General features: G+C 52.7%; 1 protein-coding gene across 2 annotated transcripts in view; it reads right to left on the bottom strand.

Moving 5' to 3' along the window:
* LOC149429141 (sentrin-specific protease 3-like) overlaps nt 1-19637 on the bottom strand; it is a 39539-nt gene extending 19902 nt beyond the window's left edge. The window contains exons 1-4 of one of the 2 annotated variants that reach the window (XM_089666683.1): nt 19489-19637; nt 16000-16420; nt 15721-15915; nt 9705-9816 (exon numbers count right to left, since the gene is read on the bottom strand). In XM_089666683.1, coding sequence (XP_089522809.1) covers nt 9705-9816; nt 15721-15915; nt 16000-16411 — 719 coding nt within the window. In that variant the 5' untranslated portion in view covers nt 16412-16420; nt 19489-19637. Of the gene's footprint in view, nt 1-9704; nt 9817-15720; nt 15916-15999; nt 16421-19445 lie in introns of both variants that reach the window. The other variant, XM_089666682.1, reaches the window with a different exon arrangement.
* Nucleotides 19638-23670: the final 4033 nt, after the last annotated feature.

Genomic DNA, 23670 nt, shown 5'->3' with positions numbered 1-23670 from the left:
TCCTCCATTCCCAAAATCCATTCACTATATCCCTCTGCCCCTCCCAAACAATTGTATATTGTGTCCTCACTGCTTCCTTCACCCCTCTATGGCACCCACCACCTCCTCCTATTACTCCACTCTCCCTCTGACCCCAACACCTCCACTAGGAGTGTCTCACGCTCCTGCACATCCCCCTCCCATGCCACCTTTCTCACCCTTCTCCTCCTCATAACCGCGGGGGACATCTCCCTGAATCCTGGCCCTCCACCACCTCCCTCACCCGCACAAAACCCTCCCGCCTCCATGTCCTACCGCAACCCCCACAACTTAGTATCTGTCCCTCTGCTCCCTAAAATCTCCCCCCGTTTTCATGTGCACTCCTGAACGCCCGATCGGTGTGCAACAAGCTTACCGCCATCCACGACCTCTTTGTTTCCCGCTCCCTCAACCTCCTGGCGATCACGGAAACCTGGATCCAGCCCACTGACTCTACCTCCCCTGCTGTACTCTCCTACGGAGGTCTCACCTGGACCCACTCACCCAGACCCAACGGTCGTAAAGGTGGTGGGGTTGGTCTGCTCCTGTCACCGCAGAGCACCTTCCGAGTCCTCCCAAACCCCCCCTCCCTATCCTTCTCCTCCTTCGAGGCCCACTGCGTCCGACTATTCTCCCCAACCCCCCTGAAGATTGCTGTGATATACCGGCCTCCTGGATCCATACCCCGCTTCCTGGATGACTTCTCCTCCTGGCTACCCTTCTCCTCCTGGCTACCCTAATCCTCGCCGACTCTTCTCTGCCTTCAACTCTCTACTCTCTCCACCCCCACCTCCACCCAGCACCTCACTCACCGCCCTTGAGATTGCCAATCACTTCAAAAACAAGATTGACACAATTCGCAAGGACATTGCCGCAACTCACACGCCCTCTCAACCTGTCCCCTCTCACACAGCTACCCCCTTATCCCCCCTCCCCCTCGACATAACCCACAGGGACTTCGTCGCTGCTCAAACTCCCTCCAACCCCGTTCCCCCTCACTCAGCTACCCCCTCATCACCCCTCTCCCACGGCCCCACCACTGCTCTGACCTCCTCTTCCACCCCACCCTACATTCCTCATACTGAAGCTCTCCCAACACTCCACACCTTTGACCTAACTACCATCGAGGAAGTCTCCAAGATCCTCTCTGATGCCCGCCTCACCACCTGCCCCCTCGACCCTATCCCCTCACAACTCCTACGACCTTCCTCCTCCTCCATCCTACGCTCCCTCACCCACATCTTTAATCTCTCCCTCTCCTCAGGCACTTTCCCCTCCCCTCTGAAACATGCACACATCACCCCCATACTTAAAAAGCCCTCCCTGGACCCCAATGACCCGAACAACCTCAGACCCATCTCCCTGCTCCCATTTACATCCAAACTCCTCGAGCGCCTCGTCTACACCCGCCTATGCTCTCACCTCAACGACAACAACCTCCTCGATCCCCTACAGTCCGGCTTCCGTCCCCTACACTCCACCGAAACCGCCTTACTCAAACTCTCCAACGACCTGCTAACCGCCAAAGCTAATGGCCACTATTCAGTGCTCCTACTCCTTGACCTCTCTGCGGCCTTCGACACAGTCCACCACCCCCTCCTCCTCAAAAAACTATACTCCCTCGGCCTCAGAGATTCTGCTCTCTCCTGGCTCTCATCCTACCTGTCACAACGCTCCTTCAGCGTTACCTATAATGCTACCACTCCCCCTCACTCCCCCTCTCTGTTGGGGTCCCTCAAGGCTCTGTCCTTGGGCCCCTTCTCTTCTCCATCTATACCTCCTCCCTTGGCCAACTCATACACTCTCACGGCTTCAACTACCACCTCTATGCCGACGACACACAAATCTATCTCTCAACCCCCCACCTCACCCCCTCGGTCTCTGCCCAAATCACACACCTACTGAGCAACATATCAGACTGGATGTCGCTCCACTTCCTTAAATTGAACCTCTCCAAAACCGAGTTTCTTGTCTTCCCCTCAGCCCGGACACCACCCCCCATTGACTTCTCCGTCACATCCAACAATGCTACCATCAAACCCGCCCTGCAGGCCAGAGTACTGGGTGTCATTCTGGACTCCAACCTATCCTTCCAGCCCCAAGTCCAATCTTTAACAAACTCATGCAGACTCCGCCTCCGCAACATGCAGACTCCGCCTCCGCAACATGCAGACTCCGCCTCCGCAACATGCAGACTCCGCCTCCGCAACATGCAGACTCCGCCTCCGCAACATGCAGACTCCGCCTCCGCAACATGCAGACTCCGCCTCCGCAACATGCAGACTCCGCCTCCGCAACATGCAGACTCCGCCTCCGCAACATGCAGACTCCGCCTCCGCAACATCGCCAAAATCCGCACGTTCCTAACCCCAGAAACCACTAAACAGCTCATCCACTCCCTCATCATATCACGACTCGACTACTGCAACTCCCTCCTCACTGGCCTGCCTCGCCGCTGGCTATCCCCGCTTCAGTCCATCCTGAATACCGCTGCCAGACTCATTCACCTTTCTAACCGCTCCATCTCTGCCACCCCCCTCTGCCAATCCCTCCACTGGCCTCCACTCAGTGTCCTCCACCCCCCTCTGCCAATCCCTCCACTGGCTTCCGATTGCGCAACGGATCAAATTCAAAATTCTAACGCTGACGTACAAAGCTGTCCACCATACTGCCCCGAACTACATCACCGACCTAATATCCAAGTACCACCCAACACACACACTCCGCTCCTCACAAGACCTCCTTCTCTCTAGTTCCCTGGTCTCCTCCTCCCATGCCCGCCTCCAGGACTTCTCCAGGGTGTCACCCATCCTCTGGAACTCCCTGCCCCAACCCATCAGATTATCACCTACTCTTCTCTCCTTTAGGCGCACCCTGAAAACCCATCTCTTCAGGGAAGCCTACCCCACCCCCTGCTAACTTGCCGACCTCCTCCACTCTTCCTACCACCCCATCCCCCACAGCTATCTCCTCCTGTGCCACCACCCCCTCCCTCCTAGATTGTAAGCTCGAAAGAGCAGGGCCCTCGATCCCCTCATGTATCACATTGTATTGGTATTGTTCTGTCACATGTTCTGTCCCCCTTTGTAATGTACAGCGCTGAGCGAACTATTGGCGCTTTATAAATACTGTATAATAATAATAATAATAATATTATAATAATAATAATAATATATAAATCCTGTATAATAATAAAAATATTAATATATAAAGCCTGTATAATAATAATATATAAATCCTGTATAATAATAATAATAATATATAAATCCTGTATAATAATAATATATAAATCCTGTATAATAATAATAATAATAATATATAAATCCTGTATAATAATATATAAATCCTGTAAAATAATAATAATATATAAATCCTGTATAATAATAATAATAATATATAAATCCTGTGTAATAATAATAATAATAATAATATATAAATCCTGTATAATAATAATAATAATAATATATAAATCCTGTATAATAATAATATATAAATCCTGTAAAATAATAATATATAAATCCTGTATAATAATAATAATAATAATATAAATCCTGTATAATAATAATAATATAAATCCTGTATAATAATAATAATATAAATCCTGTATAATATATAACTCCTGTATAATAATAATAATATAAATCCTGTATAATAATATAAATCCTGTATAATAATAATAATATAAATCCTGTATAATATATAACTCCTGTATAATAATAATAATATAAATCCTGTATAATAATAATAATATAAATCCTGTATAATAATAATAATAATGCGCACACACACATACATACATAGTGCTCAGCATCAATGACTCCACCCCTTTTGAAGAGTAAGATTTGAATATCTCAATGAATACAAGAACAATCTCCACCATGGGGACAGATCGGAGATTTATAGAACATTTGTTCGGCTCATTACATAAAAGGTTAATAATAGAACTTCGATGATAAATTCATCCGTTTTACTCAAATTAGTTGATGCAAAAATGAATCCCGCCCCCCCCCACAACAAATGACCTCCATGATTGGTAAGGGCGGCACCGAGTCTTCTAGGCATGGAATGAACAAGTTGGTGACATATTGCAACATCGATATTTTTCCATTCTTCAAGAACGACCTCTTTTGGACCCTGGATGCTTAATGGAGAGCGATGATCAGCTTGTCTCTTCAGAATCCCCCATAGGTGTTGGATTGGGTTCAGATCAGGAGACAGACTTGGCCACTGGATCACTTTCACCCGGTTCTTCTTCAGAAATGCAACAGTGGCCTTAGATGTGTGTTTTGGATCATTGTCATGTTGGAAAAGTGCACGACTGCCAAGGACACGGAGTGATGGGAGCATCTTCTCTTTCAATATAGAGCAGTACATCTGTGAATTCATGACACCATCAATGAAATGCAGCTCCCCGACACCAGCAGCACTCATGCAGCCCCACAGAAGGACACTGCCACCACCATGTCTCACAGTAGGCACCATGCATTTTTCTTTGTACTCCACACCCTTATGACGCCATACAGTTTTGAAGCCATCAGTTCCAAAAACATTTATGTTGGTCTCATCACACCCAAGCACAGAGTACCAGTAGTCTTCTGTTTCAGCATGGGCCCTGGAAAATTCTAGGTGGGCTTTCTTGTGCATGGGCTTTAGGAGAGGCTTCCTTCATGGACGACACCCATGCATGCCATTCCTTTGCAGTGTACACTGTATTGTGTCACAGGAAACCATCACTCCAGTTTGGCTTTCTACTTCTTTAGCCAACTGCAGTGAACTAGCATGCTGATTTTCTTCAACCCTTCTCATCAGAAGATGCTCCTGTAGAGGTGTTGCCTTCCATGGACGGCCTGGACGTCTCTGTAAGATGGTTGCAGTGCCATCTTAGTTACACTTTTGCTACAGTATTCTGACAGATAAGTAAAGCTTTGCGGATCTTCTTGAAGCCTTCACCTTTCTTGTGTGAAGAAATTTTTTTCTTTCTCAGGCCTTGTGACATTTCTCTTCCATCTGGTGCCGTTGCTGACAGCATGAAATGGGCGGGGTTTTCTTTGTTATGTAACGCCCTTTTATAATCACCTGTCTGCTGGATTCTGAATAATCTGTCTGAATAATTAGACTCACCTGTAGCTGAATTCTTGTTCATTAGTATTTTGCCTAAAATGTAGCTTTGCTCCTAAGACTTTCATTGGGGCGTGTTCATTTTTGCAACATGGTCTTGAATAAGTTCATTATAAAAAAATACTTTTTTGTGAGTGCAAATGAACAAATCGTGTCTGCAATCAATGGCCGGCATTTGTGGGAGGATTTTGTAGTATAGTGTCCCATAGAAAATGTGGATTCTGAAAGGAAGGTAAAGGTTTTCTGACAAATCCGATGGGGTGGACTCATTTATACTGAGCTCTGTATATTTTGTATACTGTATATACTTTGAATCAGGTATTATATAAACACCTCAACCAATCAGGGAGCAGAATACCACTGACCCGGGTCTCACAGCGAGTCTTTCATACAATCAGAACTGGAATATGAAGCAGCTAACCTGATGTGATCAGACAGAAGGAGCATCTAGAAGAGTACATGGGAAGCCCACGCCTCAGTAATCATTCCAGTATAGGGAACAAAGGCAAATACAATGCAGGCCGAGCGTGTAGCTACCCCCCCCCCCCGCCCCCCAAAAAACCCCAAACCGCTAAGTAGAGCAAGATGACCCGCCACAAGCTTAATCAGTGGTTTTACACAATGCAGTCCAAATTCCTGCACCCCCCCCCCCGGTCACCCAAATAAATTCCTGCACCTTCTCCCCCCCCCCCCCCTCAGGTCCCCCCAATTCCCGCACCTTCCCCCCCCTCAGGTCCCCCCAATTCCCGCACCTTCCTCCCCCCTCAGGTCACACCAATTCCCAGACCCTCCCCCCCAGGTCACCCCAATTCCCGCACTTTCCCCCTCTCAGGTCCCCCCAATTCCCGCACCTTCCCCCCCTCTCAGGTCCCCCCAATTCCCGCACCTTCCCCCCTCTCAGGTCCCCCCAATTCCCGCACCTTCCCCCCTTAGGTCCCCCCAATTCCCGCACCTTCCCCCCCTCAGGTCCCCCCCCCCCAATTCCCGAACCTTCACTCCTCTGGTCCCCCCCAATTCCCGCACCTTCACGCCTCTGGTCCCCCCCAATTCCCGCACCTTCACGCCTCTGGTCCCCCCAATTCCCGCACCTTCACGCCTCTGGTCCCCCCCCAATTCCCGCACCTTCACGCCTCTGGTCCCCCCCCAATTCCCGCACCTTCACGCCTCTGGTCCCCCCCCAATTCCCGCACCTTCACGCCTCTGGTCCCTCCCAATTCCCGCACCTTCACGCCTCAGGTCCCCCCAATTCCCGTACCTTCACTCCTCAGGTCCCCCCAATGCCCTTACCTTCACGCCTCTGGTCCCCCCAATTCCCTTACCTTCACGCCTCTGGTCCCCCCCCCCCCAATTCCCGCACCTTTACGCCTCAGGTCCCCCCAACTCCTGCACCTTCACACCTCAGGTCCCCCCCCCCAACTCCTGCACCTTCACACCTCAGGTCCCCCCCCCCCCCCCCCAACTCCTGCACCTTCACACCTCAGGTCCCCATTTCCTTCACACCTTAGGTCCCCCAAATTCCTGTGCCTTCACACCTCAGGTCCCCCCAATTCCTGCACCTTCACACCTCAGGTCCCCCCATTTCCTTCACACCTCAGGTCCCCCCATTTCCTTCACACCTCAGGTCCCCCCATTTCCTTCACACCTCAGGTCCCCCCAATTCCTGCACGTTCACACCTCAGGTCCCCCCAATTCCTGCACGTTCACACCTCAGGTCCCCCAATTCCTGCACGTTCACACCTCAGGTCCCCCCAGTTCCTTCACACCTCAGGTCCCCCCAGTTCCTGCACCTTCACACCTGAGGTCCCCCCAGTTCCTGCACGTTCACACCTCAGGTCCCCCCAGTTCCTTCACACCTCAGGTCCCCCCAGTTCCTTCACACCTCAGGTCCCCCCAGTTCCTTCACACCTCAGGTCCCCCCAGTTCCTTCACACCTCAGGTCCCCCCAGTTCCTTCACACCTCAGGTCCCCCCAGTTCCTTCACACCTCAGGTCCCCCCAGTTCCTTCACACCTCAGGTCCCCCCAGTTCCTGCACCTTCACACCTCAGGTCCCCCCAGTTCCTGCACCTTCACACCTCACATCACCAATCTGTTCCCCTCGGTCAGCCCTCAAACAGCTACACCATCAGGGACTTTACAATCCAAGAGGAGGAGGATAGGTGGGTCGGCTTCTTTCCATATAAATGTTCCCAGGGGGGCGTACACAGACACTGGGAGGAGGGCTGACACATGGTTGACGTCAGATGTCGTGCGATGTCATGAACCTCGGTGGGATGAGGGAGCGGAGGGGCAGGCAACGGCTTTTCACAGATTTCCAATAAAGCAGGAAGTATTGTGAGCGAAGATAACGACTGTTAGAGCTCATGATGATGTTAGATAACGTGGCCCCTCACTCAGCCCTCAACCTGCGTTTTCACTGACCTCAAAACTTTCCATGTCAAAAGTTATTCAACAGAGAAAAAAAAATAAAATTTTTTAGCAGCAAACCCCGACAGTGCTGAGAATGTTGTGGATCCGTATAAATAGGACACCTCTGGCTGCAGCACAACCATCAACATTAAAGTGTTCCTGAACCCACAACAGTACAATCAGTCTGTAGATGCAGGAAAAATGATTGTTATACACTACGGACCCTAAGGGGTTAATCCTCTGCACTGTGTAAAAAAGGCTGTTTGATCCCATCTTCTCTGATCCTCCCCTTCTTCCAATGTCCCCTCCCCCTTATCTCAGGGTAAGACATACCGTGTGGAGTCACTCTGCACATGCTCAGTTTGGTGTGCAGAGTGACTCCACACTCTGACAGGTTTTTTTTTTTTTTTTCTTGGGAGAGTGCATGTGATCAGCACAGGGCCAATCAGCACTGTCCAGACAGAGGTAGGGATTCTGCATCCTCCTAGAGCAGAAAGAAAACTCCTCCTACAAGATTTAACCAATGCTCTGCTGAATAAAAGTCACAAGACTGCAATATACTGCTGATGGGAAAAGGTATTTAGCTGTTTATATTTACTAAAATAACTGCATTTCCATGTTGTGTGTACTGTGGGAGAGCGGATGTAGGGAACGCGGGGTCCGGGGAGAGCGGACGTAGGGAACGCGGGGTCCGGGGAGAGCGGACGTAGGGAACGCGGGGTCCGGGGAGAGCGGACGTAGGGAACGCGGGGTCCGGGGAGAGCGGATGTAGAGAACGCGGGGTCCGGGGAGAGCGGATGTAGAGAACGCGGGGTCCGGGGAGAGCGGATGTAGAGAACGCGGGGTCCGGGGAGAGCGGATGTAGAGAACGCGGGGTCCGGGGAGAGCGGATGTAGAGAACGCGGGGTCCGGGGAGAGCGGATGTAGAGAACGCGGGGTCCGGGGAGAGCGGATGTAGAGAACGCGGGGTCCGGGGAGAGCGGATGTAGAGAACGCGGGGTCCGGGGAGAGCGGATGTAGTGAACGCGGGGTCCGGGGAGAGCGGATGTAGTGAACGCGGGGTCCGGGGAGAGCGGATATAGGGAACGCGGGGTCCGTGGAGAGCGGATATAGCGAACGCGGGGTCCGGGGAGAGCGGATATAGCGAACGCGGGGTCCGGGGAGAGCGGATATAGCGAACGCGGGGTCCGGGGAGAGCGGATATAGCGAATGCGGGGTCCGGGGAGAGCGGATATAGCGAATGCGGGGTCCGGGGAGAGCGGATATAGCGAATGCGGGGTCCGGGGAGAGCGGATATAGCGAATGCGGGGTCCGGGGAGAGCGGATATAGTGAATGCGGGGTCCGGTGAGAGCAGATATAGTGAATGCGGGGTCCGGGGAGAGCGGATATAGTGAATGCGGGGTCCGGGGAGAGTGGATATAGTGAATGCGGAGTCCGGGGAGAGCAGATATAGTGAATGCGGGGTCCGGGGAGAGAGCGGATATAGTGAATGCGGGGTCCGGGGAGAGCGGATATAGTGAATGCGGGGTCCGGGGAGAGCGGATATAGTGAATGCGGGGTCCGGGGAGAGCGGATATAGTGGATGCGGGGTCCGGGGAGAGCGGATATAGTGAATGCGGGGTCCGGGGAGAGAGCGGATACAGTGAATGCGGGGTCCGGGGAGAGAGCGGATACAGTGAATGCGGGGTCCGGGGAGAGAGCGGATATAGTGAATGCGGGGTCCGGGGAGAGAGGATATAGTGAATGCGGGGTCCGGGGAGAGCGGATATAGTGAATGCGGGGTCCGGGGAGAGCGGATATAGTGAATGCGGGGTCCGGGGAGAGCGGATATAGTGAATGCAGGGTCCGGGGAGAGCGGATATAGTGAATGCAGGGTCCGGGGAGAGCGGATATAGTGAATGCTGGGTCCGGGGAGAGCGGATATAGTGAATGCGGGGTCCGGGGAGAGCGGATATAGCGAATGCGGGGTCCGGGGAGAGCGGATATAGTGAACGCGGGGTCCGGGGAGAGCGGATATAGTGAATGCGGGGTCCGGGGAGAGCGGATATAGTGAATGCGGGGTCCAGGGTTCAGTAACACTTTAAATGATGGTAATTGGACATGGAAAGCTCCCACTGAACGCCTCAGCTGCCCCCCCACCCCTATCAGGCAGCAGAATACCTTGTCGGTGTGTTGAAGGGCTGTTGGAATACATCCTCCAGCTTCTCCAGGACTTCATCCGTCCCCAGCGGAATCAAACTGCCGTACGTTTGGAGAAACTGGTCCAGAATACCTGCCGGAAAGCAGCAGCCGTCATTCACATGTTCACATGGACATCTACAGCAAAGCCAGCATCTAAGTCTATTGACCACTTCCTTACCAATGCTGACACTTCTCACACATAAAGGTAAAAAACAGCATTTTTTTTGCTAGACTCAGAACCCCCAACATATTTTTAGCACAGGAACTAGAGAATAAAATGTTGGGTGTTGCAATTTATTATGTCACTTTGCACAGGGGGTTTTTAAAAACATTTTTTTTTTTTTTTTTTTTTACACTTTAATGAACTTTATTGCACACAAACACAATAGAATACCCAATTGTTTGGTGAAGCATAAAAGATAATGTTACGCTGAGTACATAAAATACCTAAACGCTTTAAGCCGCATGTGCCCGTGGACCGGCACCAGACGACAGGACCGTACTATCTCCATAGGCGGCAGCCTCTACAGGTTCCTGGTTCAGTTACACAGGAGGCCTGGTGCTAGAATTGCTGCTCTCACTCTGACGTTCACGGCAATACCTCACATGTGATAGGAACACCCTTTACATACGTACATGGGACTTAGGTATGCCTTCGCATTTGCGCATGAGCACACGTGGGACGGGACACAGGAGCTTTACATTTTTTTCCTTTTTTTTTTCTACACTGCTCCTTTGATTTTGAACAACATCCCTTGTGATAGCATGGGCGGTGACAGGTCCTCTTTGTGGAGAGATCTGGGCTCTATTAGACCCCAGATGTGTCCTCTGGCCTCCAAAGCATCTGATCAAACCAAGGCTGGTGCTTGCAGGACCCGGTAACGGCCAGGTAAACAAAGAACCGAAACTGACAAAATCCTTGTTGCTTCTGGTTTCCCATTTCACAGAGAGGGAGGGATGACGTCAATTCCTCGCAGCCGATGAAACAGGAAAGCCCCAGAAAGGTGCCCCGTTCCATCGCCTGTAGAAGTGGTGGAGTGGCTGTATAGCCACACCATCACTTCTACATGAAAAGTGCTACGGCAGCTGAAAATGTTGATACCAGGATGATGCCTGGTCGCTGCAGACATCAATCTGATGTAACCACCTACCGTATTTTTCGCAGTATAAAACACACTTTTTCTTCCCCAAAACTGGGGGGGAAATGTCAGTGCGTCTTATGGAGCGAATATGGAGCGGCCGGTCCGGTATTTCCACCGCGGCCGTGTCAGAATACCGGGCCGGCCGCTCCGCTCTGCAGCGGGATCTTACCTGTTCCTCTATCCAGCGGTGCGCTGTCTTCCGGCTTCTGTAGTGTGGGCATGACAGCCGGGTGCCAAGTGCGCATGCGCAAGAAGCGGTGCTTTTTGTGAATGGTAAGGCGGTACCTGGGACACATGACAGATCCCAGAAGCCGCCGGACCAATCACAAAGCGCAAGTGCTTCTCGCTCATGCGCACTGGGCACCCGGCTGTCATGCCGAGCGCCATTACAGAAGCCGGGAAAGACAGCGCGCGGCTGGATCGAGGAACAGTAAGATCAAAGAAAAACTCTGCGGAAGTAAGAGCGGGTACCTGTCAAATTCAGGTACCCGCTCCCCCCTCCCTCCCCAAAGGTCAGCAGTCATCTGTGCTGTCCGCAGTCTCTGGTCATCCCTGTGCTGTCCGCAGTCTCTGGTCATCTCCTGTACTGTGTCCCCAGTCTCTGGTCATCTCCTGTACTGTGTCCCCAGTCTCTGGTCATCTCCTGTACTGTGTCCCCAGTCTCTGGTCATCTCCTGTACTGTGTCCGCAGTCTCTGGTCATCTCCTGTACTGTGTCCGCAGTCTCTGGTCATCTCCTGTAATGTGTCCGCAGTCTCTGGTCATCTCCTGTAATGTGTCCGCAGTCTCTGGTCATCTCCTGTAATGTGTCCGCAGTCTCTGGTCATCTCCTGTACTGTGTCCCCAGTCTCTGGTCATCTCCTGTACTGTGTCCGCAGTCTCTGGTCATCTCCTGTACTGTGTCCGCAGTCTCTGGTCATCTCCTGTAATGTGTCCGCAGTCTCTGGTCATCTCCTGTAATGTGTCCGCAGTCTCTGGTCATCTCCTGTAATGTGTCCGCAGTCTCTGGTCATCTCCTGTAATGTGTCCGCAGTCTCTGGTCATCTCCTGTACTGTGTCCGCAGTCTCTGGTCATCTACTGTACTGTGTCCGCAGTCTCTGGTCATCTCCTGTACTGTGTCCGCAGTCTCTGGTCATCTCCTGTACTTTGTCCGCAGTCTCTGGTCATCTCCTGTACTGTGTCTGCAGTCTCTGGTCATCTCCTGTACTGTGTCTGCAGTCTCTGATCATCCCTGTGCTGTGTCTGCAGTCTCTGGTCATCCCTGTGCTGTGTCTGCAGTCTCTGGTCATCCCTGTACTATGTCCGCAGTCTCTGATCATCCCTGTACTGTCCGCAGTCTCTGGTCATCCCTGTGCTGTCCGCAGTCTCTGGTCATCTCCTGTACTGTGTCCGCAATCTCTGGTCATCTCCTGTACCGTGTCCGCAGTCTCTGGTCATCTCCTGTACTATGTCCGCAGTCTCTGGTCATCTCCTGTACTGTGTCCGCAGGCTCTGGTCTCCTCCTGTACTATGTCCGCAGTCTCTGGTCTCCTCCTGTACTATGTCCGCAGTCTCTGGTCTCCTCCTCTACTGTCCGCAGTCTCTGGTCTCCTCCTCTACTGTCCGCAGTCTCTGGTCATCTCCTGTACTGTGTCCGCAGTCTCTGGTCATCCCCTGTACTGTGTCCGCAGTCTCTGGTCATCTCCTGTACTGTGTCTGCAGTCTCTGGTCATCTCCTGTACTGTGTCTGCAGTCTCTGGTCATCTCCTGTAATGTGTCCGCAGTCTCTGGTCATCTCCTGTACTATGTCTGCAGTCCATTAGTTCAGAATTTTTTTTTTCCTGTTTTCTGCCTCTAAAACCTAGGTGCGTCTTATACAGCGACAAATACGGTACGTTTGAGGACATCAGATGGTACCCTTCCGGGGAGTAGTAGTGAAAGAGGATCTGAACTCTGGAAGCTGTATCCCAAAACACAATTCTAGGACTAGTCACCAGCATTGCCTGTGGTCCCCTTGCAGCTGATCTTTTCCCCCATGATTCACACACTGGGGGAGATTTACTAAAGCCGGTCCACTCAGTCTGGGGCAGCGGAGCATGGCAGCCAATCAGCTTCTGACCTCAGCCTGTTCAGTCAGCTTTCAGGTTTTATTGCTAAAGCTTAACTGGTTTGCATGCAGAAGTGCACCGGATTTTGTACTCTCCAGCTTTAGTAGATAAACCCCACCATGCCTTGCTCTAAACCCCACCATGCCTTGCTCTAAACCCCACCATGCCTTGCTCTAAACCCCGCCATGCCTTGCTCTAAACCCCGCCATGCCTTGCTCTAAACCCCGCCATGCCTTGCTCTAAACCCCGCCATGCCTTGCTCTAAACCCCGCCATGCCTTGCTCTAAACCCCGCCATGCCTTGCTCTAAACCCCGCCATGCCTTGCTCTAAACCCCGCCATGCCTTGCTCTAAACCCCGCCATGCCTTGCTCTAAACCCCGCCATGCCTTGCTCTAAACCCCGCCATGCCTTGCTCTAAACCCCGCCATGCCTTGCTCTAAACCCCACCATGCCTTGCTCTGCACACTGTACGTCGAGGCGGCCATCTTGGTAGAGGCAAGACTTTGCTTCCTCGTGTCAGACCCTCCAGCAAGACCAATGAGCAGCACAGTAGTGACGTCACCAAACCTCCTGAGACTAGAAGTCAGAGGCAGCAGTGCCTTAGATGAAGGGCTATGAGGCTACAGCACGGGAGTGCCTAGGCAACCTCACCAACCAGGAAGTGCACTATATTTCTGGAGGAATTCAGGACAGAAGGCGTACACTTTGGAGTAATGTTTATACACATTTCTCTGTAAATATGAATACATTTATGTCTAAATGCCTGTATTAGCTTCTCCAATGAAACTGTATTGAAAATATGAAGAAAATCCCCCCTTTATTCCTTGCTTTCCAGCTTTTTGGCTCCTCCCCTGAGAGAATCCTGATTTGTGGAGGTTACGAACACACTCAGGATTCAGTTACTTGAGGGCTCAGTTAGGGCGCCTCACTTTCCACTCCCCCACCCCCCTAATATTTGCAACTAGGACACAGACTGCTTCTGCCGCCTTGTGTTCTTGGTTGCTAGGACAAATGTGGCCCCTGCTGTCTAATGGCTTTTGTTACTAGGACGCAGGGAGCCCCTATCTTGATTGCTAGAATCCAGGCAATTACGGCACAGGCCTGCGTCCTATCAATAAAAGGACAAGTGAACGGACCCCCCCCCCCCCCCGCATATCTAGTGACGGTGTTTGTCCCGGAGAAGTGCCTGGTACCCGAGGAAAGTGCTGTCAATTATAGTTAAAGTGATCGCAAACCCATATTTTTTTTAATAACGTCCATAACTTGTGCAACAGTTTTGCCCAGAGCAGCCCCAATGCTCCTCAGAGCATGGCTTGGCCCTGCCCCCTTTTTACTGGCTGTGAATGATAGCAGTGATAGTCAATGACTCCTGTTGCTGTCTCTAAACCAATGAGGAAGGAGAGAGCCGAGAGAGCGCCACTGCTCTTGATACTGCCTGTAGGTGCACTTTTATGTGCCTGCTCCTCATACCTGCTAGCAGCGTCATTTCAAGGCTGATCTGTGCTGTAGAAGTAATCAATGCAATCAGACTTCCTGCAAAGCCAAATACTGCAAATAGGGGGGCCATGGCCAGATCTAGCATGGCTGATGTGGGGGTGCAGTAAAAAATATCAGGGGGGCAGAGCATGCAAGGTCAGCGGGGCATTGTATAGGAGTCAATAGGGCAGTGTACGAGGGTCTGCTGGATGGAGGACACGGCGTCAGTATGGAAGTGTACGAGGGTCTGCCGGATGGAGGACATGGCGTCAGTAGGGCAGTGTACGAGGGTCTGCCGCATGGAGGACACGGTGTCAGTAGGGCAGCGTACGAGGGTCTGTCGGAGGGAGGACACGGCGTCAGTAGGGAAGTGTATGAGGGTCTGCCGGTGGAGGACACGGCGTCAGTAGGGCAGTGTATGAGGGTCTGCCAGTGGAGGACACGGCGTCAGTAGGGCAGTGTACGGGGGTCTGCCGGATGGAGGACACGGCGTCAGTAGGGAAGTGTATGAGGGTCTGCCGCATGGAGGACACGGTGTCAGTAGGGCAGCGTACGAGGGTCTGCCGCATGGAGGACACGGTGTCAGTAGGGCAGCGTACGAGGGTCTGCCGCATGGAGGACACGGTGTCAGTAGGGCAGCGTACGAGGGTCTGCCGGATGGAGGACACGGCGTCAGTAGGGAAATGTACGAGGGTCTGCCGGATGGAGGACACGGCGTCAGTAGGGCAGCGTACGATGGTCTGCCGCATGGAGGACACGGTGTCAGTAGGGAAGTGTATGAGGGTCTGCCGGATGATAGGCGGTCATGTACGCTCACCCACAGCTTTCTCCACCTTCCCACCAGAAATGTAATGTGCTCCCGCCCACAGCTCTCCCACTCCTAGGAGGTGATGTAACGAGGGGCGATCCTGTGATACCAAACAAGCCCTACTCCATACTTCTATAGGATGGTGAATCTTGGGAATTGTAATTCATCTGCAGTTTACAGAATAGTCTCCTGGATGCTACAGAAAGCCCAGCACGAGAAGCACATCTACTGAAATCCCCATAGGAGAGAAGACATAGTCACCAAGGTCGGGGGGGGGGATATGTGAGAGCCAGTATAATAGGGATAACCTGAGGACAGAAGAGTGTAGCAAAGGCTTCATTATGACAACTAGAATCCTGCTATAAAATGTGCACTAAAGCCTTTAGCATGCTGAAACATGGCTCTGCATATATTCTGTTGACTGCTCAAGCCCCCTACCCCAAAAGCAGGGCACCTCTGTGTTCAGCAAGGGGGGGCTTACTTTGTACGCAGGCCACATGCTCTTCAGTCAAGGCTGGGACGTCCTTCTCTAGAAGTGGACTTAGGTCTTCTTGTTGGTGGGGCCCGTTTGGAGCCAGGCCGTCTTCATTGCCGACACTGCAGACGTTGGTGATGACGATGCTTTCGGGTTCTGCTGGTAGTGGAGAAAAGCCGTTGGGTATCCCGCGGGCAGGACCTGAGGAAGAAAGAAAGCCTAAGTGAGGCGCGGGATTCTGGGACCTGAGCACCAGGATCATCACCAGGCAATACCCCCATATACCTGTCTCCTCCGCCTCTGCTATGTGATTGGCCAACGATTGTTCCTCCTTTGCAAATCTGTGTTGTGCCTTCCCCAGTTCCACCCCCACATTTCCCCCGCCTCCTTCTCTTCTTCGGCTCGATGCCCGCCTCCGTTTTACCCCCATACTCCCCCAAAGTTTCCAGTAGAAGGGCAGTGTAACTGTCCGCTTGTACAGGCGTAGGTACAGGGAGCGTAAAACGCGCAGCCGCACCCTTCGCCCTCTCCGCTGTCTGGGCGGCTGCCGACATGATTTGCGGAATTGAGGCTCCTCCTCTTCCTCTTCCTCCCAGCCGTTGTCCTCTTTGAGTGGGAAGAGCTTGTCATGTTTAACCGGGGGCAGCAGGTGGCTAGAGAAGGGGGGAAGGTGGCGCTGGACGGGGGTGTGCCTCATCGCGGCGATCTGGAACGACAAACAGCCATTAGAATTACCGCAACTAACATCTTCTTACCAACAGACAACATGGTGGTGGTGGTGGGGGACACAAATCTGAGGCTTGGGAAGTCATGGAGGATGTACCTTCCTAAGATCAACGTCAACTTTCATTTCACCAAACGTTCTGCAAACATGAAGCATGAACACGGCAATATTTCCCTTTATTGTGACCACAGTGACTTCAGTGGTAATGAATTTCTCTTTCCTGTCTCCCAACTGACTTTTCCTGAGTCAGGGATTGACATGGAGCATGGCAGACATCTAATGCATCGGAGCTACAGGTCTAGGGGCTCCTTGTGTGCTGCCCGTAAGGTACATGCGTCCCGAGCACAGAACCGAAGCATTGCCTGGAATGTGCCGACCTCCCCCCACTTCTGAGCACCGCAGGGACAGCTTTGTCATCCTCCATGAGCACAGCAGGCACCCTCCCCAAGTGTGCTGCCTGTAATACGCATGTGTACCCACACAAGTCTGCTGCCTGTAATGTGCCGACCTCCCCCCACTCCTGAGCACCGCAGGGACAGCTTTGTCATCCTCCATGAGCACAGCAGGCACCCTCCCCAAATGTGCTGCCTGTAATACGCATGTGTACCCACACAAGTCTGCTGCCTGTAATATGATGGCCTCCCCCCACTCCTGAGCACCGCAGGGACAGCTTTGTCATCCTCCATGAGCACAGCAGGCACCCTCCCCAAGTATTCTGCCTGTAATGTGCCTGCCTCCCCCCACTTCTGAGCAGCGCAGGGACAGCTTTGTCATCCTCCATGAGCACAGCAGGCACCCTCCCCAAGTGGTCTGCCTGTAATACGCATGTGTACCCACACAAGTCTGCTGAAAAAGACAGAAACAGCATAACGCAGGCTTCCCCTAAGCACACCAGCAAAGCACCGCCTGTAATATGCAATGTTCCCCCCTCCCCCAGTATAGTACATAGCGCATAAGGCACAGGTGTTTTTTTTACTGAGCTCATCACACAGATACATCGTACGAGGGACCCCCCCCCCCGAACACGGACCCATCGTACGAGGGACCCCCCCCCCCGAACACGGACCCATCGTACGAGGAACCCTCCCGGACACGGACGCATCGTACGAGGAACCCTCCCGGACACGGACGCATCGTACGAGGAACCCTCCCGAACACGGACGCATCGTACGAGGAACCCTCTCGAACACGGACGCATCGTACGAGGAACCCTCCCGAACACGGACGCATCGTACGAGGAACCCTCTCGAACACGGACGCATCGTACGAGGAACCCTCCCGAACACGGACGCATCGTACGAGGAACCCTCTCGAACACGGACGCATCGTACGAGGAACCCTCCCGATCACGGACGCATCGTATGAGGAACCCTCCTGAACAGAACTTCCCAGGCAGAATACAACATCCATGCACACACGGTATGCACACACATATAATAAGGGGGTGCCGGGTGGACAGGTATGCTGTAACAGGGAGGTGCAGAGTAATGCATGTAGTATGTAATACAGGAGTGCCATATACAGGGATGCATGCACACAGAGGGAGAGGGGACGGGGGGGCAGTATGGGGGAGGGGTACACAGGATGTCACACATGGGGGGAAGCGTACACAGAATATATGGTGGAGTTCAGTAAAGAGGGGTACACACTGGGGGAATACAGTAGAGGGGTACACAGAGGAGGGGAAGGGGGTGCAGTATAGAGGGGTACACAGAGGGGAAGGGGGTGCAGTATAGAGGGGTACACAGAGGGGAAGGGGGTGCAGTATAGAGGGGTACACAGAGGGGAAGGGGGTGCAGTATAGAGGGGTACACAGAGGGGAAGGGGGTGCAGTATAGAGAGGCACACAGAGGGGAAGAGGGTGCAGTATAGAGGGGCACACAGAGGGGAAGGGGGTGCAGTATAGAGGGGCACAGAGAGGAGGGGAAGGGGGTGCAGTACTGAGGGGTACACAGAGGGGGAGGGGAATGGAGGGTAGTATAGAGGGGTACACAGAGGGGGAGGGGAATGGAGGGTAGTATAGAGGGGTACACAAAGGGGGAGGGGAATGGAGGGTAGTATAGAGGACTACAGTGGGGAAGGGGGTGCAGTATAGAGCACACGGGGGGGGGGGGTGCAGGATAGTGGGGTACACAGCCAGGGAGGGGAAGGGGGTGCAGTATAGAGGGTTACACAGTAGGTGGGGATGGGAGTGTAGCAGAGAGGGGTACACAGAGAGGAGGTGCATTACAGAGGGGTACACAGAAGGGGTGTAGTATGGGGGAGGGGTGCACAGGATGTCACATGTGGGGGAGGGGAAAGGGGTGCAGTATAGAGGTGTACACAGTGGGGGGGAGGAGGGGGTACAATATGGGGGAGGGGTGTAGTATAGAGGGGTACACACAGTGGGGGGGAGGGGTGCACAGGATTTCACGTGGGGGAGGGGAGACATACATGTACAGTGGATACTTATTGGTGCACAGAGTGGGGGAGGGGAATGGGGTGCAGGGTGGGGGAGGGGTACACAGGATATCAGACATATGGGGGAAGGAGTGCAGTATAGAGGGGTACAGTGGAGGGGGGGTGCACAGGATTTCACATGTGGGGGAGGGGAGCAATACACATACATGTACAGTGGATACTTATGGGTGCACATGTATAGAGGGGTGCACAGAGTGGGGGAGGGTGAATGGGGTGCAGTATAGAGGGGTACACACAATGGGGGGGAGGGGTGCACAAGATTTCACGTGGGGGAGGGGAGTAATACACAGTGGATACTTATGGGTGCACATGTATAGAGGGGTGCACACAGAGTGGGGGAGGGGAATGGGGTGCAGGGTGGGGGAGGGGTACACAGGATATCAGACATATGGGGGAGGGAGTGCAGTTTCACATGTGGGGGAGGGGAGTAATACACATACATGTACAGTGGGGTGCAGTGTATATTGATGGGTGCACATGTATAGAGGGGTGCACACAGAGGGTGGGGGAGGGGGAATGGGGTGCAGCGTGGGGGAGGAGTACACACACGGTGGGGGAGGGGTGCGGGGGTGTCTTGGGCTCTCCCGCACAGGCTCTCGGTGCTGTCAGGCCGGCGGCTCCTCCTCTCATCCCTCTCCCGGCTCTCCGGGTCTCGGCGCTCTCCTCTCTCTGGCGTCGTCGGTGGCGGGCGTCGCGGGGAAATGACGTCAGGGCCCTGACAGGCCGACGGAGCGGGTCACTATGGTAACGCCTCCTCCCGCGCCGGAAGCACCGCCACCTTGGAACTCCCGCGCCGCCGCTCAGCCGAGTCTCCAGGAAGCGCTCCTCCGCCATCTTGGTGCTCTGTAGGCCGGCGGCCATCTTGGTACTCCCTTCGACACCCTCCGGTCCGTTTAAGGCGACCCGGAGCCAGCATTTTCAAGTGTATACGGTCCGCAGTACCACCAGCGAACTCTTACCGCGATATATGTGCCTGTGTGAGGCGGAGGAGGACTCGGAGGGGGATCGGAGGCCTATATAAGTGCTGGAGCGGCCGCCATCTTCGTACACCCAGAAACCTGGCAGCACGTGCTCATTGTTCTCTGTCCTCCAGGTGCTCCACCTGAACGTGGCTCCAACCTCAACTGAAAACCTCTCACAGGACAGGGCCTAGTAAAAGAGTCCAGTCACCAAATGCCCCCTATTTCCTGCCATTATTAACGCCTTCCCCAGAGAGCGCCAGCTCTAAATTCACTTCAGAGTACCCAACATACTGCCATTTTCTTTTCACATAACCAATCCATTGGGCTGCATTCATTTTGCACAAGACAGAACAAGTCCCTCGACCGCCATTACCGTGGTAATTTTGTAGGTGCATAATGGTATCCATGTCTTGTCACCATAGTAACCGGAGTCACTGGGATAAAATTCCAGCTTTGTGGCCTTTCCCGTTCAGTAACCTGGACTATCTGCCACAGGATACCTTGGTACGCCGCCATCGCTGCAGGAATTCCAAGACCGCAAAATGGTGTTCATGTTGTGTCACCGTAGTAACCGGATTGGGATCAAATCCCAGCCTTGTGCCCTTTCCCTAATAATAACACGGAAAACAAGTCCCAAGTTTATCCTTCCACAATTTACTAGATGTCCATCACCACGGTAATGCCACAAACACAAAATGGTGCCTGTATTCTGTCACCATAGCAACCGGAGTCACTGGGATGTCATTTGTGGCCTTTCCCTTTCAATAACATGGACGATAAGTCCTGTATTTAACCTCCACAGGATGCCTTACTAGGCTGTTATCGCCGTGGTAGTTCCAAGAGGGCAAAATGGTGTCCATATTCTGTCACCGTAGTAACCAAAGACACTGAGGAAAAAGTCCCAGCCTTGTGGCCTTTCCCATTCAATAACATGGACAACAAGTCCTGTATTATCCCCCCCACAGAATGCCTTACTAGGCTGCCATCGCCGTGGTAATTCCAAGAGTACAAAATGGTGTCCGTGTTCTGTTACCGTAGTAACCAGAGATACTGCAATATAATCCCAGCCTAGTGACCTTTCCCATTCAATAACTTAGACAACAAGTCCCTTTTCTTACCTGTCGTAGAATACTAGGCCGCCATCACCACAGTAGTTCTAAAAGCACAAAATGGTGTCCATGTTCTCTCACCATAGTAACCAAAGACACTGGGAAAAAAAATCCCAGCCTAGTGACCTCTCCCAATCAATAACATGGACAACAAGTCCTGCTTTTACCCTCGGTAGAATACCTTTACAAGGCTGCCACCGCCATAGTGATTCCAAGAATGCAAAATGGCGCCCATGTTCTGTCAACACAGTTACCAGAGTCACTGGGATCAAATCCCATTCTTGTGGTCTTTCTCTGTTAATAACATGGAGCACAAGTCCTCATTTTAACCCGCCACAGAATACCTTACTAGGTAATGTCAGGGGCGCAAAATGGTGTCCATGCTCTGTCACCATAGTTACCACCTTCTCTGGGATACAATCCTGGCCTTGTGGCCTTTCCCTCTTAAGAAACACGAAAAACAATTCCTGTTTTTACCCGCCACAGAATTCCTCACTAGGCCGCCATCGCTATGGTAATTCAAAGAGTGCAAAATGGTGTCCATGTTCTGTCACCATAGTAACCAGAGACACTGGGATATAATCCTGGCCTTTTGGCCTTTCCCATTCAATAACATGGACTACAAGACCCATTTCTGCCCTCCACAGAATACCTTATGAGGCTGCCATCACTTTGGTAATTCTAAGAGCACAAAATGGTGTCCATGTTCTGTCACCATAGTAACCGGAGTAACTGGGATTAAATCTGGGTTTAGGCCTCTCCCGTTCAATAACATGGACAACACGTCCTGTTTTACCAGCTGCAGAATACCTCACTAGGCCGCCGTCACCGTGATAATTCCCAGAGTGCAACATGGTGTCCACGTTCTGTCACCCAGGTAACCAAAGTGACCACCTTCTGTGGGATAAAATCCCGGCCTTGTGGTCTTTCCCATCCAAGAACATGGACAACAACCCTGTTTTACCATCAAATCCCTGCCAGGCGGTGACCCCATTTATTACGCTACACCCTGCCCGTCCTGTGAGGATATTCAGAGACTGGTCATACACCACCATGGAGGCCGCTATTGTCCACCCCTCCCTATTACCTTTCTGGTTTCCCAGTTCTCCTGGTGATCCGTATTTCCTCTATTAATATATATACAGTATATATAGTGACAACGTTCACAGATTGGACATCTATGGAGCAGCAGCGTTGTCACCCTAAGACAGAAAGTATGTGTAAACCCAGGAACAGAGATGTCGTATACAGTATATGTTGGTGCTCTCCTCTCCCTAGGTGGGGTGGCTGAATTTGTTTTCGTTTTTTCATTCTAGGAACATTTGTAGCAAGGACAGAGAAGACCTGTGGATCCTGCCAGAAATACCGTGTGCTGGATAATTCCCATTTTAGCAAGGAAGTAAGATGATGTACGGTGTTAGCCAAAGTCACAGGGGGTGACACCAGATGTATTGGGGTCACAGGGGTGACACCAGATGTATTGGGGTCACAGGGCTAACACCAGATGTATTGGGGTCACAGGGGGTGACAGCAGATGTATTGGGGTCACAGGGGTGACACCAGATGTATTGGGGTCACAGGGGTGACACCAGATGTATTTGGGTCACAGGGGGTGACAGCAGATGTATTGGGGTCACAGGGGTGACACCAGATGTATTGGGGTCACAGGGGTGACACCAGATGTATTGGGGTCACAGGGGGTGACAGCAGATGTATTGGGGTCACAGGGGTGACGTCACTGAGGTCACACAGAACGCTTTGTGTGCACTAGGGTAAAAGGGGTCACTGAAGGTGCTGGAGTCACTAGTGTCACAAAAGGTGCTGGAGTCACAAAAGGCTCTGGAGTCACAGGAGGTGCTGGAGGCACTGGGGTCACTGGAGGCGCTGGAGTCACAGGGGTCACTGGAGGCACCGCTGTCACATATAGGAGCTCTTTGGTCACTGGAGGAACTGAGGTTAGGCACAGGAGCTCTGGGGTCACTGGAGACACAGGCTTGGATTTGGACTAGTGACAGTTCATATGCTGAGCCTAGTGTCGCTTCACCATTTAAAGCCAGCTCAAATTTGGCAAGCTGTGTCCTGATTGGAGTCACAGGGGTCAATGGAGTCACAGGGGTCACTGGAGGCACTGGAGTCAGGTACAGAAGCTGTGGGGTCACTGGAGGCACTGAGGTCAGGCACAGGAGTTCTGGGGTCACTGGAGGCACTGAGGTCAAGCACAGGAGTTCTGGAGGCACTGGGGTCAGTTACAGAAACTCTAGGGTCACTGGAGGCACTGGGGTCGGGTACAGGAGCTCTAGGGCCACTGAAGGCACTAAGTTTGGGCACAGGACCTCTGAGGTCACTGGAGGCACTGGGGTCAGACACAGTAGCTCCGGGGTCACTGGAGGCACTGGGGTCAGGCACAGGAGCTCTGGAGGCACTGGGGTCAGGCACAGGAGCTCTGGAGGCACTGGGGTCAGGCATAGAAGCTCTGGAGGCACTGGGGTCAGGCACAGGAGCTCTGGGGTCACTGGAGGCACTGGGGTCAGGCATAGGAGCTCTGGGGTCACTGGAGGCACTGGGGTCAGGCACAGGAGCTCTGGGGTCACTGGAGGCACTGGGGTAAGGCACAGGAGCTCTGGGGTCAGGCACAGGAGCTCTGGGGTCAGGCACAGGAGCTCTGGGGTCACTGGAGGCACTGGGGTCAGGCACAGGAGCT

Source organism: Staurois parvus, unplaced genomic scaffold (genome assembly GCF_062004578.1).
Source record: "Staurois parvus isolate SC_StPar_1 unplaced genomic scaffold, SC_StPar_1.0 ptg002776l, whole genome shotgun sequence".
NCBI lineage: Eukaryota > Metazoa > Chordata > Amphibia > Anura > Ranidae > Staurois > Staurois parvus.
The sequence above is the reverse complement of the archived record's forward strand: the minus strand, read 5'-3'. Positions and strand labels throughout refer to the sequence as shown.